General features: G+C 35.9%; 1 protein-coding gene across 6 annotated transcripts in view; it reads left to right on the forward strand.

The window, feature by feature from the left end:
- The window catches only part of LRRK2 (leucine rich repeat kinase 2), a 212,162-nt gene that overhangs the window by 85,500 nt on the left and 112,779 nt on the right, over positions 1–13,883 (forward strand). For all 6 annotated transcript variants that reach the window (XM_025283992.3, XM_025283993.3, XM_025283994.3 and 3 more), the window contains 5 exons: positions 155–224; positions 944–1,161; positions 5,082–5,332; positions 5,612–5,760; positions 10,316–10,409. In XM_025283992.3, the coding sequence (XP_025139777.3) occupies positions 155–224; positions 944–1,161; positions 5,082–5,332; positions 5,612–5,760; positions 10,316–10,409 (782 nt within the window). The remainder of the gene's footprint in view (positions 1–154; positions 225–943; positions 1,162–5,081; positions 5,333–5,611; positions 5,761–10,315; positions 10,410–13,883) is intronic.

Consider the following 13,883-nt stretch of genomic DNA (forward strand, 5'->3'; position numbering starts at 1 on the left):
GGTCTCCTGCGTTGCAGGAGGACTCTTTACCAACTGAGCCACAAGCGAAGCCCAGTAATCTTATAGGGACTCCTAAAGAAATCAGCTAGGAAAATGTTCTCTTTGCTCTAAACAGTGATGGTAATTTTATTATAAATGTTTATTTGTTTAATAGGGACCCGTTTTTGATCATGAAGATTTAATAAAGAGAAAAAGAAAAATATTTTCATCAGATGATTCACTCAGTAAGTAGTTGAAAGTAATCATAAGTAAATAGATATTTTGAGCAGAATATACCACTTTGTGAATTTCCTCTGATTATTCAAATTTTCTTGGTACCAATTTCATCATACATAACCTTCAAATTTTATTTACCTAGTGATTCCATGGAAATCATTCTGTAGAAAAATGAAAGTGACAATGAAGTCGCTCAGTTGTGTCTGACTCTTTGTGACCTCATGGACTGTAGCCTACCAGGCTCCACTGTCTATGGGATTTTCCAGGCAGGAATACTAGAGTGGGTTTCCATTTCCTTCTCCAGGAGATCTTCCCAAACCAGGGATTGAACCTGGGTCTCCTGCATTGTAGGCAGATGCTTCACCGTCTGAGTCACCAGGGAACACAACTATAAATTTAAAATTTAAGCTTTTATGATGTTATGTCAGACACTTTTTATCCTTCCTGCTGTTTTCCTAAAATGTAAATAAAACCCTCCACCAGTGCCACTCTTAATGTTCTTCTCTAGGTCTGTTGTTTTTTATACTATTTAAACTACCTGATTTAATATTTATTATTTACTTTCATGTCTGACATTGGAATAAAAGTTTCATAGTTTGGTTTTCTATTCCAATGCCTTGAAGACACTGGAATAGAAAACCAGTGACACTGGTAGATGATCAATAAGCATTTGCTGAGTAAAGTTAAATTACTTGTTTATATCTCCATTGTTTGTTTTTGACAAAAGGAGCATCAAAATTCCAGTCCCATATGAAGCATTCAGAGAGCATGTCTTCCCTGCCTTCTGAGAGAGAATATATTACATCATTAGACCTTTCAGCAAATGAACTAAAAGATGTTGATGCCCTGAGCCAGAACTCCTGTATAAGTGGTCATTTGGAGCATCTTGAAAAGCTGGAGCTTCACCAGAATGCGCTCACAAGTTTTCCACAACAACTATGTGAAGTAAATTTAATTTATCCTTATAATTCTCAGGATATTTCAAGAGCATCTACATTTGTATCTAAGTTGTATGCTTAAATCTTTAAAAAGAAGGTTCTACTTTTGTGTCATTGAATGGTAATTCCTCCATTGTTCTGGTTGTCACACAAGTATCTTAGTTTATGTGATCTTTCTGATGCATCTTTGGGGGTAGACAGTGGAAATGGAAATCTGATTTAAAAGGAATTCTAGGTTCTGTCCTGATGATTCATGGTATGTATTAAAGTCTGGCAAGGTTGCATGTTGATTATGCCTTCAATTATTTAATTCTAGTAAGACAACTTAAACTGTTTAAATTCAATTAGATCTGGTATGATGGTCCTGACTTTCGTCAGCTACCAACTGTATGACAATAAGAACATATCACTTCGACTGCTCTAGGCCCTCATTTTCTTGTCTGCAAAACAAAGAGGCTCAACTAAACTACCCACAAGGCATTAATCAAGTCTTAAAATTATATGCTCCTTAAAAATTGATTTTTATGCTCAAAACTCCTATTTTATAGCAATTAAATTTTAAAGTAATCTGCTGATAGGGTAGTCCTCTGACTACTTTGTTCATCATTTTTATGTACTATAGATTAGAATTCAAAGATATGCTTACAAATTAAAATGATCATACTGCCTTTTAAATTATTAAATGAATTCTTAGATTGAACTGCAAAGTTTGCTAAAGAATTATATGTTTTAAAAAAACTAATTTTGTTGCAAATACATTTTCCCTTTTTCTAACATAAAATTTACCATAATTTTGACACTTTAAAAGCAGAATTGTATGATTTTTAAATATATTTAAGTGATATCTTTCCCTTAAAGTTTGTGTATCTGAAGAGAGAGAAGAAAGAAAGGTGATCCCTACCCCCACCACGATGTCTAAAATATAGCCCCTCTCTATCCTCCTTTTACCTGACTAAATCTTCCAAGTTACAGGGGCCCATGTTAGATCCAATCTCCAGGCTAGGTTGGATTTCTGTGGCACCCAGTCTTTTTCCTCCAACGCTCACACTATAAATTTGAATCTAAAGTATATTGTCCTCACTAAGTTATAAACTCCTTGAGAACAGAAAATGTTTCAGCCTGTTCATGTCTACCCTTGGAGCCTAGTAAGTATAGTAGAGGCTGTATAGATGATTAGTGAAAGTAATTTGTGAAGAAACTAATGACTGTCACTTGGCTGACTGTCAATAAATATTTTCTAAAGAGTAAGTAAAGGAATCTAGGGTTTAGCCCAGCTAAAACAAAGAAAATATGAAGAGAACATGGCATTATATATTTATATATAAATATATCATATAAATAATTATAAATGTCATTTATATATTATAAATAATATTTATATTATACATTAGGACATTCAAAGATTCTGTAGTCAGCAAAACAAGACCTGGAGCTGACTGTAGCTCAGATCATGAACTCCATATTGCAGAATTCAAACTTAAATTGAAGAAAGTAGGGAAAACCACTAGGCCATTCAGGTATGACCTAAATCAAATTCCTTACGATTATACAGTGGAAGTGACAGACAGATTCAAGGGATTAGATCTGATAGACAGAATGCCTGAAGAAATATTGATGGAGGTTCATAACATTGTACGAACCAAAGCCATCCCCAAGAAGAAATGCAAAAAGGCAAAAGCGTTGTCTGAGGAGGCCTTAAAATAACTGAGAAAAGAAGAGAAGCAAAAAGCAAAGGAGAAAACAAAAGATATACCCATCTGAATGCAGAGTTCCAAAGAATAGCAAGGAGAGATAAGAAAGCCTTCCTCAATGAACAATGCAAAGAAATAGAGGAAAACAATAGAATGGGAAAGACTAGAGATCTCTTCAAGAAAATTAGAGATACCAAGGGAACAATCATGCAAAGATGGGCTCAATAAAGGACAGAAATGGTAGGGACCTAACAGAAGCAGAAGATATTAAGGAATACACAGAAGAACTATACAAAAAAGATCTTAATGACCTGGACAAGCATGATGGTGTGATCATTTACCTAGAGCCAAATATGCTGGAGTGTGAAGTCAAATGGGCCTTAGGAAGAATCACTACAAACAAAGCTACTGGAGGTGATAGAATTCCGGCTGAGCTATTTCAAATCCTAAAAGATGATGCTGTTAAAGTGCTGCACTCAATATGCCCTCAAATTTGGAAAACTCAGCAGTGGCCACAGGACTGGAAAAGGTGTTTTCATTCCAATCCCAAAGCAGGACAATATCAAAGAATGTTCAAATTGCCACACAATTATACTCATTGCACATGCTAGCAAGGTCATACTCAAAATTCTCCAAGCTAGGCTTCAACAGAATATGAACCAAGAACTTACAGATGTACAAACTGGATTTAGAAAAGGCAAAGGAACCAGAGATCAAGTTGCCAACATCTGTTGGATCATAGAAAAGCAAGAGAATTCCAGGAAAACATCTACTTCTGCTTCATTGGCTACACTAAAACCTTTGACTGTGAATCACAGCAAACTGGGAAATTAACTTGAAAGAGGAGGTTATAAAATAAAACATGTATTATTACATGACTACTCTATGGTTAACTCTTATTTATATTAAAATGTATTTTTATAATATAAATTTATATATTTATGTATATAAATTATATACTTATAAGTATATAATTACATACTTACATATAATATTATGACCTCTTCTGTCCTTGGGATTCTCCAAGTGAGATTACTGGAGGGGGTTCCATGCCCTCCTCCAGGGAATCTTCCTAATGCAGGGATTGAACCCATGTCTGTTATGTCTGCCACATTGGCAGCAGGTTCTTTACCATTAGTGCCACCTAGGAAGTCCATAATATAAATAAACATATAATATTTGTATCACATAAATATAATATATATATGATAATATATAATTATAAATATCATTTATATATAATATTCAAATAATGTTTATATTTATATAACATTTCATACATTATATATTATATGCTATATAATTTATGATTATATGTATTGTATAAATTATAAAATATATATTTATAGTCATTAATTATATATATATAAAATAACATGTTTTATATTATATATTATCATTTTATAATTATAAGATAGTATTGTATATACAGCATGTAATATATATATCATTATATATACTATAAATATGTTATATAATATATATTGTGTATAACATATAACTTGCTTGTTATATATTTAAAATTCATATATTATGCATAGTTTGTAAAATAATTGTCTATAGTACAAATTTATAAGATTTATATATAATTTATAATATATTTATGATGCCTAAATATATAATTAATATATAAGGATATAATAAATGATAGAGTATAGACACTAGAAATATAACAAATATATAATTATTAGTAATATAATAACTATATAATATATTAAAAATAGAAAATAGACTTTTAAAACAAAATATTTCATTTGAAAGAGGGGTTTGTGAAATAACACATGTACTATATACATGACTACTTTATGGTTATATCTTACTTATATTAAAATGTTAAGCAATATGTAAAAGCTAGAGAAAAATATATTCCCAGGATTATGTTGTACTGCTTATTCATTAAGTCATTTGTTCAAGTATTTGTTGGAGCCTATTATTATTCTTCCATTTTACTCATTGGAAGAATAATTTACCACAAAAGCTGAATTAAACTCTAAACCTTATTTTGTGAGCCTGCTTTTGACTGTTGACCTATTAATATTTTTCCTGTCTTTACCCATTTTATAGCAGAGCAGATAGGACTAGTGAGTATACTGAAGTTATCTTGTCGATTATATTTTCAATTTTTTGAAAAAGTCTTAATGGTTGTAGTTACCAGAGGTATGGAAGACAGAAATATTAGCTAGATATAAGTTTTTTAGATGGTTCATTTAAAAATTTAAAAATGTTGTCTTTTCAGACTCTGAAATGTTTAACACATTTGGATCTGCATAGTAATAAATTTACATCATTTCCCACTTACTTGTTGAAAATGAATTGTATTGCTAACCTTGATGTCTCTCGAAATGACATTGGACCCTCGGTAGTTTTGGACCCTGCTGTGAAGTGCCCGACCTTGAAACAGTTTAACTTGTCGTATAATCAGATATCTTCTCTTCCTGCGAACCTTGGTGATGTGGTAGAGAAATTGGAACAGCTCATTTTAGAAGGGTAAGCATGGAGTTCATTGAAGACAAAAGGGTTGCCTCACACTGAAGTTTCATAAGGTTGACACACAGTGACATTGTTTCCATAGTAATTTTACATGGTAAAGTGATAAACAACTGAGACAATTCATAATATAGCTTCTATCAGTTGACTTAAATTTTTACAATTAATTTAAAAGTTAATAAATGTGTTTTGATGCTATTTTTGAAGATGGTTGACTGTTTTTCTTCAAAGCCTGTGAGTTTATGCAATTTTAATCCTCACTTTGTCTCTTATGACTAGAAATAAAATATCAGAAATATGTTCCCCTTTGAGCCTGAAGGAACTGAAGATTTTAAACCTTAGTAAAAACCAGATTTCATCTTTATCAGAGGACTTCCTTGAGACTTGTCCTAAAATGGAGATTTTAAGTGCCAAAATGAATTTTCTTGGTAAGTGATTTTTATGAGACTTCTCTTTCCAGTTATTTTGAGTGTTATATGGGTCAAATGGAACAAATAAATGTAATCACATGAGCCCTGTATGAACATTTTAGATGGGGATTTAAAGGTGGTGTTTCAGTTAAATATTATGCTAGAGTTTTAAATATAAAGTTTTCAGGTTGGAGATAAAAAGAAATGAGCTGTCAAGCTGTGAAATGTGGAGGGAACTTAAATGCATATTGCTAAGTTAAAGAAGCCAATCTGAAAAGATTACACACTGTATAATTTTAACTGTATCACATTTTGGAAAAGGCAAAGCTAACAACCAGAAATTTCCAGGATCTTGGAGTGAGGGAGAGAGTGTTGGCTGTCCATAGAATTTTCCAGGCAAGAATACTGGAGTGTAGCTGTTCCCTTCTCCAGGGGCTCCTCCAAACCCAGGGATTGAACCCAGGTCTCCTGCTTTGTGGGTAGATTCTTTATCATCTGAGCCACCAGGGAAACCCAAGAATACTTGAGTGGATGGGCTATCCCTTCTTCAGGGGAATCTTCCCGACCCAGGAATTGAACCGGAGTCTCCTTGCCTGGCAAATCCCATGGATGGAGGAGCCTGGTAGGCTGCAGTCCATGGGGTCGCTAAGAGTCGGACACAACTGAGCGACTTCACTTTCACTTTTCACTTTCATGCATTGGAGAAGGAAATGTGTTCTTGCCTGGAGAATCCCAGGGACAGGGGAGCCTGGTGGGCTGCCATCTGTGGGGTCGCACAGAGTCGGACACGACTGAAGCGACTTAGCAGCAGCAGCTCCTACATTGCAGGTAGATTCTTTACCAGCTCAGCTACCAGGGAAGCCCTGTCAAAGAGTAAACTCTATTGTAAACGAAGAGTGAACTCTGTTGTAAACTGTAGACTTTACTTAATAATATCAGCCTATCAGTTATAACAAACACACCAAACTATTCTACTCTAGGGCTTCCCTGGTGGCTCAGATGGTAAAGAATCTGCCTGCAATGCAGGAGACCTGGGCTCAATCCCTGGGTTGGGAAGATTCCCTGGAGGAGGGCATGGCAACCCACTGTAGTATTCCTGCCTGGAGAATCCCCATGGGCAGAGGATCTGGTGGGCTACAGTCCATGGCGTTGCAAAGACTCGGACACGACTGAGCAACTAAGCACAGCACATTCTATTGTAGGTGTTCATAATGGGGAAAAGATGTATGTGTGTGGGCTGCTGGTGGTGAGGGGAAAAGGTGAATATGGGAGAACTTTGTATTTTCCTCTCAATTTTTCTGTAAACCTAAGGATTCGCTCAGTCATGTCTGACTCTTTGTGACCCCATGGACTGTGGCCCACCAGGTTCCTCCGTCCATGGGATTCTCCAGGCAAGAGTACTGGAGTGGGTTGCCATTTCCTTCTCCATCTGTAAACCTAAAGCTGCTCTAAAAATTAGTCTAGTTTTTAAATTCTAAAATATTAAAAATTATATTATGCTATTTAACATGCTGTTATTGTCATAGGCTATGTCAATAGCCTTATGTCAATATCTTATGAAAAGTGTTAGTCGGTCAGTTGTGTCCAACTCTTTGTGACCACATGGACTATAGCCTGCCGGGCTCCTTTGTCTAAGGGATTCTCTAGGCAAAAATACTGGAGTGGGTTGACATTCCCTCTTCAACCCAGGGGGGTCTTCCCAACCTAGGGATTGAACCCGGGTCTCCTGCACTGCAAGCAGATTCTGTCCCACTGAGCCACCAGGGAAGCCCAAGACTGCAGTATCTTGGAGTACAAGTAGTCATTAACCTGTGGTTCTGTGGTTATACTAAAATTTCAATATGGCTGCCTGAGATGGTTGAAGCAGAAATACTGGATTTCCTACTGAAATTTGTTCAGCAGTTTTCTGGAGTATATGTGCTATTATTATTTTTTAGGAATCAAATTAATCATTTAGAAGTTTTCAAATTAGTTAGCTTAATGTATATTCATTGAGCTCTTGCTCTGTTCAAAGTATTATAATCACGGACTATATGATTGCCACTTTTGTTAAAAATCCTGGAATACTCTATGTTCTCTTAGCATGTGAGACAGCCGAGATTTATGTTCACTTTAGCCTGTCTGCAAATTCTAATACTGAGGAACAAAATACTTCTATGGTAATAAATGGGAACTTTCCCCCTATTTTAGCTTCCTTAATGGAGGCCATACATATACATACCTTGCCACCCACATGCCTATTCTATACCTGACTTGGTAAAATAATTTTTAATTCTATTAAATACAAGAATATAGTTTGACTACTTACTTTAAAATATTTTATTTTTATACATTTTCGAGAAACTACTAACAATGAAATCCATATTAATTTACGTAAAATTACTTTCCTTCTCTTTCCCTTCCTTTCACCCTCTTGAATATTGACCATGTTCTTACCATGAGCCTGAAACTGGGTATAGAATTATTCACTCACTAATGAGCAAAGTAATTCAGACTCTGTCCTTAAGGAACATGTAGTTAAGTTCAGAAGACAGACAGTAAGTAATGATGGAACAAATGAATGTAATTGTGTATTGTGCTAAGTGCTATGATGATAAGTTTCGAGATGCTATGAGGGTACCTCAAGGGGATCTGATCTACATTGTGGAGATACGGAAGTGTCTGTGTTTGTTGCATTTAATTAGATCTAGAAAAAAAGAGCATCTGAGGGTCCCTGAAGCTAGCATATAGTCAATATGTCATCTCAGCTGAATCTCACAAAAATCCTATAGGGTGGGACAAGATTGATCTCTGCTTGACTAATTGAGGAAATTGAAGTACTGAGATTTTTGTGTGAAATGTTCAGGAACATAGAATTAATTTATTAGTTGTTTCAGGAATCTGCTTTCTTTGCACGACACAAATTTAATAGTTGTAGAAATGGCCTTCTATTTGGAAAAACACCCTGTGGAGGTGATAACCTCAGTAGAACCCTAACCATTAAAAATTTCTCTGTGAAATGAAGTTTCAGTTCTTTGATTTTATGAGTCTTTCTCATATAGAATGAGAAAGCTTAAGAATCTCTGAACCCAAAGACTCTTAATTCCTAAGTGGAGAATTACTTCTATTAAACTAATTTATTTTGCTACAAATACTTTTGGGAAATAGGTAAGGTATAGCATGTAAGTTTCTGCTTCTTAGGAAGACAGCTTCTAGTAATGTCCTAGAACATTTTGACCCTTGGAAGATTTTCTTGATAAAGGATAACCCATATTATTAACCTTGAAAATGCTAAGAAATAATTTCTCAAACCACTTTCACAGAACCACAGATTTTCAGATCGCTAAACAATCTCAGACTTCATCTGATTTAGGTGCACTTTTACAGATGACAAAACAGGCAGTGTGATTTATTTAGTTTTCAAAATTATGTTCCATAGAATTTTATTCCTTGGAGGTACCTTGTTTTAATACTGTATTTCCCTTTGGAAATTCATAAAATACATTAAAATGTTGACAGCTTTGGTGTGACTTCCCTGGTGGCTCAGACAATAGTCTGCCTGTAATGCGGGAGACCTGGGTGTTGACAGCTTTGAGATATTTCACTTTATTTTGCCTAGTGTTTCCCCATTCTCTGAAGATCATATGATCAAAGAATGCTTTTATTAAGTAACATCCATAATTATTCAATGGACTTTCCTGGTGGCTCAGATGGTAAAGAATCTACCTGCAATGCAGGAGACCTGGGTTAGATTCCTGGGTCAGGAAGATATGCTGGAGAAAGGAATGGCAACCCATTCCAGTATTCTTGCCTGGAAAATGCCATGGACAGAGGAGCCTGGCAGGCTACATTTCATGGGGGTCACAAAGAGTCAGACACGACTGAGCAACTCTCACTTTCAATTTCATTTTCATAATTATTTCATAGAATATTCTTTATAAGATGGTGTTAAAGAGAATTTTTATATCATGCTGTGGATTAGTAAATTATTCCAAAATGGTTTTTTAAACTTACTTCAGTAATTTGAATTAACATATAATATATATAGGGCTTCCCAGGTGTTGCTAGTGGTAAAGAACCCACCTGCCATTGCAGGAGACATAAGAGACATGGGTTTGATCTCTGGGTTGGGAAGATTCCCTGGAGGAGGGCATGGCAACCCACTCCATTATTTTTGCCTGAAGAATTCCAAGGACACAGGAGCCTAGCCGACTACACTCCATAGGATTGCAAAGAGGAGGACACGATGGAAGCTACTTAGCACGCTGCACGCACGCATAGTATATATCACATAATATCACACATACTTGGAAATGAATATTCTAAAGGTTTTTCCTTTGTGCAGACGTTAGAAGAATTTATATTTAGACACTTGTAGAGCTTTCAAGTTAGAAGATTCTTATAATTATGGTGTATTATTTTAGTATTTTGTGGTAGTATTAACTAATTTTAGAAGTAGAACTTTTTATTGTCAGGGTAAGAATGGAAATTAAATTACATGTCAGATCACTGATAGCTGTCTTAGTGTGGAATCTGGTAGAAATCTAGTTAAAGTGATTAAAATGTCCATTAACTCACCTTTATTTTCTCTTAGCTGCTATGCCTTTTTTGCCTTCTTCTATCACAAGCCTAAAATTATCTCAAAACAGATTCACGTGTGTCCCAGAAGCAATTTTACATCTCCCACAGTAAGTTTATTATTTTAATTTTAAAAACCACATGAGCTGAAACAGAACTTTCAGAAACTTGGTTTTAACTTAGACATATAAATGTAATTGATTTCTAAACCTACTAAGCTTAATGTTTAAAAATCTATGAATGTTTGATTTTTATTAGACAAAAGACCTAAGTTGTTGTTTGGACTTTTAAACTTTTAATTTAATGTATTGTTGCATAGAAACAATTTAAGAGTAATTAATGGTTACATTATTATAATCAAATGAGATTGGACTGGCTGTCACTTTAACTTTTAAAATTTCACTTGCTTTGGGGGTTATGTTGCTAAGACACTGTTAACTTTGAAATTATATTTCAGTTATGTTTGAATGACATTTTTGGTGAAAATTTCTGTAGTTTCAGGTATTTGGAAATATTTTTAGTTAATTTCATTAAAAATAAAGTTTCCTGTTAACTGCAAATTCAGATATTAAATGGCTTTCAAAGGTGTTGTCATCTTAAATAACTATTCTACTAGTGTTATATATTATAAGCAAAATCCATAAAGGTACACGTGCATATATATATACAGATACAGGCCAATAATCCTTAGTTGTGATTTAGCAATGGAAGGTGTGAGACAGATATATAGTACTCAATTTAAAACTAGCATTAAAGTGTGTGGAGCACTGTTCTAACTGCGTAACAGTGTGTCATATCTTTAATCTTCCTAATAATCCTATGACATATCAGTACTTGCTATTATTATCTCTACTTTAAAATGAGAACACCGTTTCATTAAAGAGAGGAAGTAACTTGCCCAAAGTCATAGTTCAAACCACCACACTGGTAGTTTGATTTCAGATTCTTAATTCTGACATACAAGCACCTGTAGAATATAGATGGTCTTATATTTTAAACATAATGCTTTGCTGAAAATGTGTTTGGAGACCACTTATTTATAAAAATTGATTAGGAGATTAATGTCATAAGGAAGGTTTCTTCCTAGAGAGCTAGAAATTTACTCAGTCCTCTGTGCGTTTCCAAGGCAAACCATTTAATATCACAGTAATCCAAGTCCATGCCCCAACCAGTAACGCTGAAGAAGCTGAAGTTGAAAGGTTCAATGAAGACCTCCAAGACCTTTTAGAACTAATACCCCAAAAAGATGTCCTTTTCATTATATGGAACTGGAATGCAAAAGTAGGAAGTCAAGAAACAACTGGGGTAACAGGCAGATTTGGCCTTGGAATACAGAATGAAGCAGGGCGAAGGCTAATAGAGTTTTGCCAAGAGAACACATTCGTCATAGCAAACACCCTCTTCCAACAACACAAGAGAAGACTCTACACATGGACATCACCAGATGGTCAACACCAAAATCAGATTGATTATATTCTTTGCAGCCAAAGATGAAGAAGCTCTATACAGTCAGCAAAAACAAGACCGGGAGCCGACTGTGGCTCAGATCATGAGCTCCTTATTGCCAAATTCAGACTGAAATTGAAGAAAGTAGGGAAAACCACTAGAGCATTCGGGTATGACCTAAATCAAATCCCTTATGATTATACAGTGGAAGTGAGAAATAGATTTAAGGGCCTAGATCTGATAGATAGTGTGCCTGATGAACTATGGAATGAGGTTCGTGACATTGTACAGGAGACAGGGATCAAGACCATCCCCATGGAAAAGAAATGCCAAAAAGCAAAATGGCTGCCTGGGGAGGCCTTACAAATAGCTGTAAAAAGAAGAGAAGTGAAAGGCAAAGGAGGCAAGGAAAGATATATCCATGTGAATGCAGAGTTCCAAAGAATAGCAAGGAGAGATAAGAAAGCCTTCCTCAGCGATCAATGCAAAGAAATAGAGGAAACCAACAGAATGGGAAAGACTAGAGATCTCTTCAAGAAAATTAGAGATACCAAGGGAACATTTCATGCAAAGATGGGCTCGATAAAGGACAGAAATGGTATGGACCTAACAGAAGCAGAAGATATTAATAAAAGGTGGCAAGAATACACAGAAGAACTGTACAAAAAAGATCTTCACAACCAAGATAATCATGATGGTGTGATCACTCACCTAGAGCCAGACATCCTGGAATGTGAAGTCAAGTGGGCCATAGAAAGCAATACTACGAACAAAGCTAGTGGAGGTGATGGAATTCCACTTGAGCTATTTCAAATCCTGAAAGATGATGCTGTGAAAGCGCTGCACTCAATATGCCAGCAAATTTGGAAAACTCAGCAGTGGCCACAGGACTGGAAAAGGTCAGTTTTCATTCCAATTCCAAAGAAAGGTAATGCCAAAGAATGCTCAAACTACCGCAGAATTGCACTCATCTCACATGCTAGTAAAGTAATGCTCAAAATTCTCTAAGCCAGGCTTCAGCAATATACGAACTGTGAACTTCCAGATGTTCAAGCTGGTTTTAGAAAAGGCAAAGGAACCAGAGATCAAATTGCCAACATCCACTGGATCATCAAAAAAGCAAGAGTTCCAGAAAAACATCTATTTCTGCTTTATTGACTATGCCAAAGCCTTTGACTGTGTGGATCACAATAAACTGTGGAAAATTCTGAAAGAGATGGGAATACCAGACCACCTGACCTTCCTCTTGAGAAAACTGTATGCAGATCAGGAAGCAACAGTTAGAACTGGACATGGAGCAACAGACTGGTTCCAAATAGAAAAGGAGTACTTCAAGGCTGTATATTGTCACCCTGCTTAGTTAACTTATATGCAGAATACATCATGAGAAACCCTGGGCTGGAAAAAGCACAAGCTGGAATCAACATTGTGGGAGAAATATCAATAACCTCAGATATGCAGATGACACCACCTTTATGGCAGAAAATGAAGAGGAACTAAAAAGCCTCATGATGAAAGTGAAAGTGGAGAGTGAAAAAGTTGGCTTAAAGCTCAACATTCAGAAAACGAAGATCATGGCATGTGGTCCCATCACTTCAGGGGAAATAGATAGGGAAACAGTGGGAACAGTGCCAGACTTTATTTTTCTGGGCTCCAAAATCACTGCAGATGGTGACTGCAGCCATGAAACTAAAAGACGCTTACTCCTTGGAAGGAAAGTTATGACCAACCTAGATAGCATATTCAAAAGCAGAGACATCACTTTGCCAACAAAGGTCCATGTAGTCAAGGCTATGGTTTTTCCAGTGGTCATGTATGAATGTGAGAGTTGGACTATAAAGAAAGCTGAGTGCCAAAGAATTGATGCTTTTGAACTGTGGTGTTGGAGAAGACTCTTGAGAGTCCCTTGGACAGCAAGGAGATCCAAGCAGTCCATTCTAAAGGAAATTAGTCCTGGGTGTTCATGGGAAGGACTGATGCTAAAGCTGAAACTCCAATACTTTGGCCACCTCATGCGAAGAGTTGACTCATTGGAAAAGACCCTGATGCTGGGAGGGATTGGGGCAGGAGAAGGAGATGACAGAGGATGAGATGGCTGGATGGCATCACCGATTCGATGGATGTGAGTTTGAGTGAAC

Source organism: Bubalus bubalis, chromosome 4 (genome assembly GCF_019923935.1).
Source record: "Bubalus bubalis isolate 160015118507 breed Murrah chromosome 4, NDDB_SH_1, whole genome shotgun sequence".
NCBI classification, from domain to species: domain Eukaryota; kingdom Metazoa; phylum Chordata; class Mammalia; order Artiodactyla; family Bovidae; genus Bubalus; species Bubalus bubalis.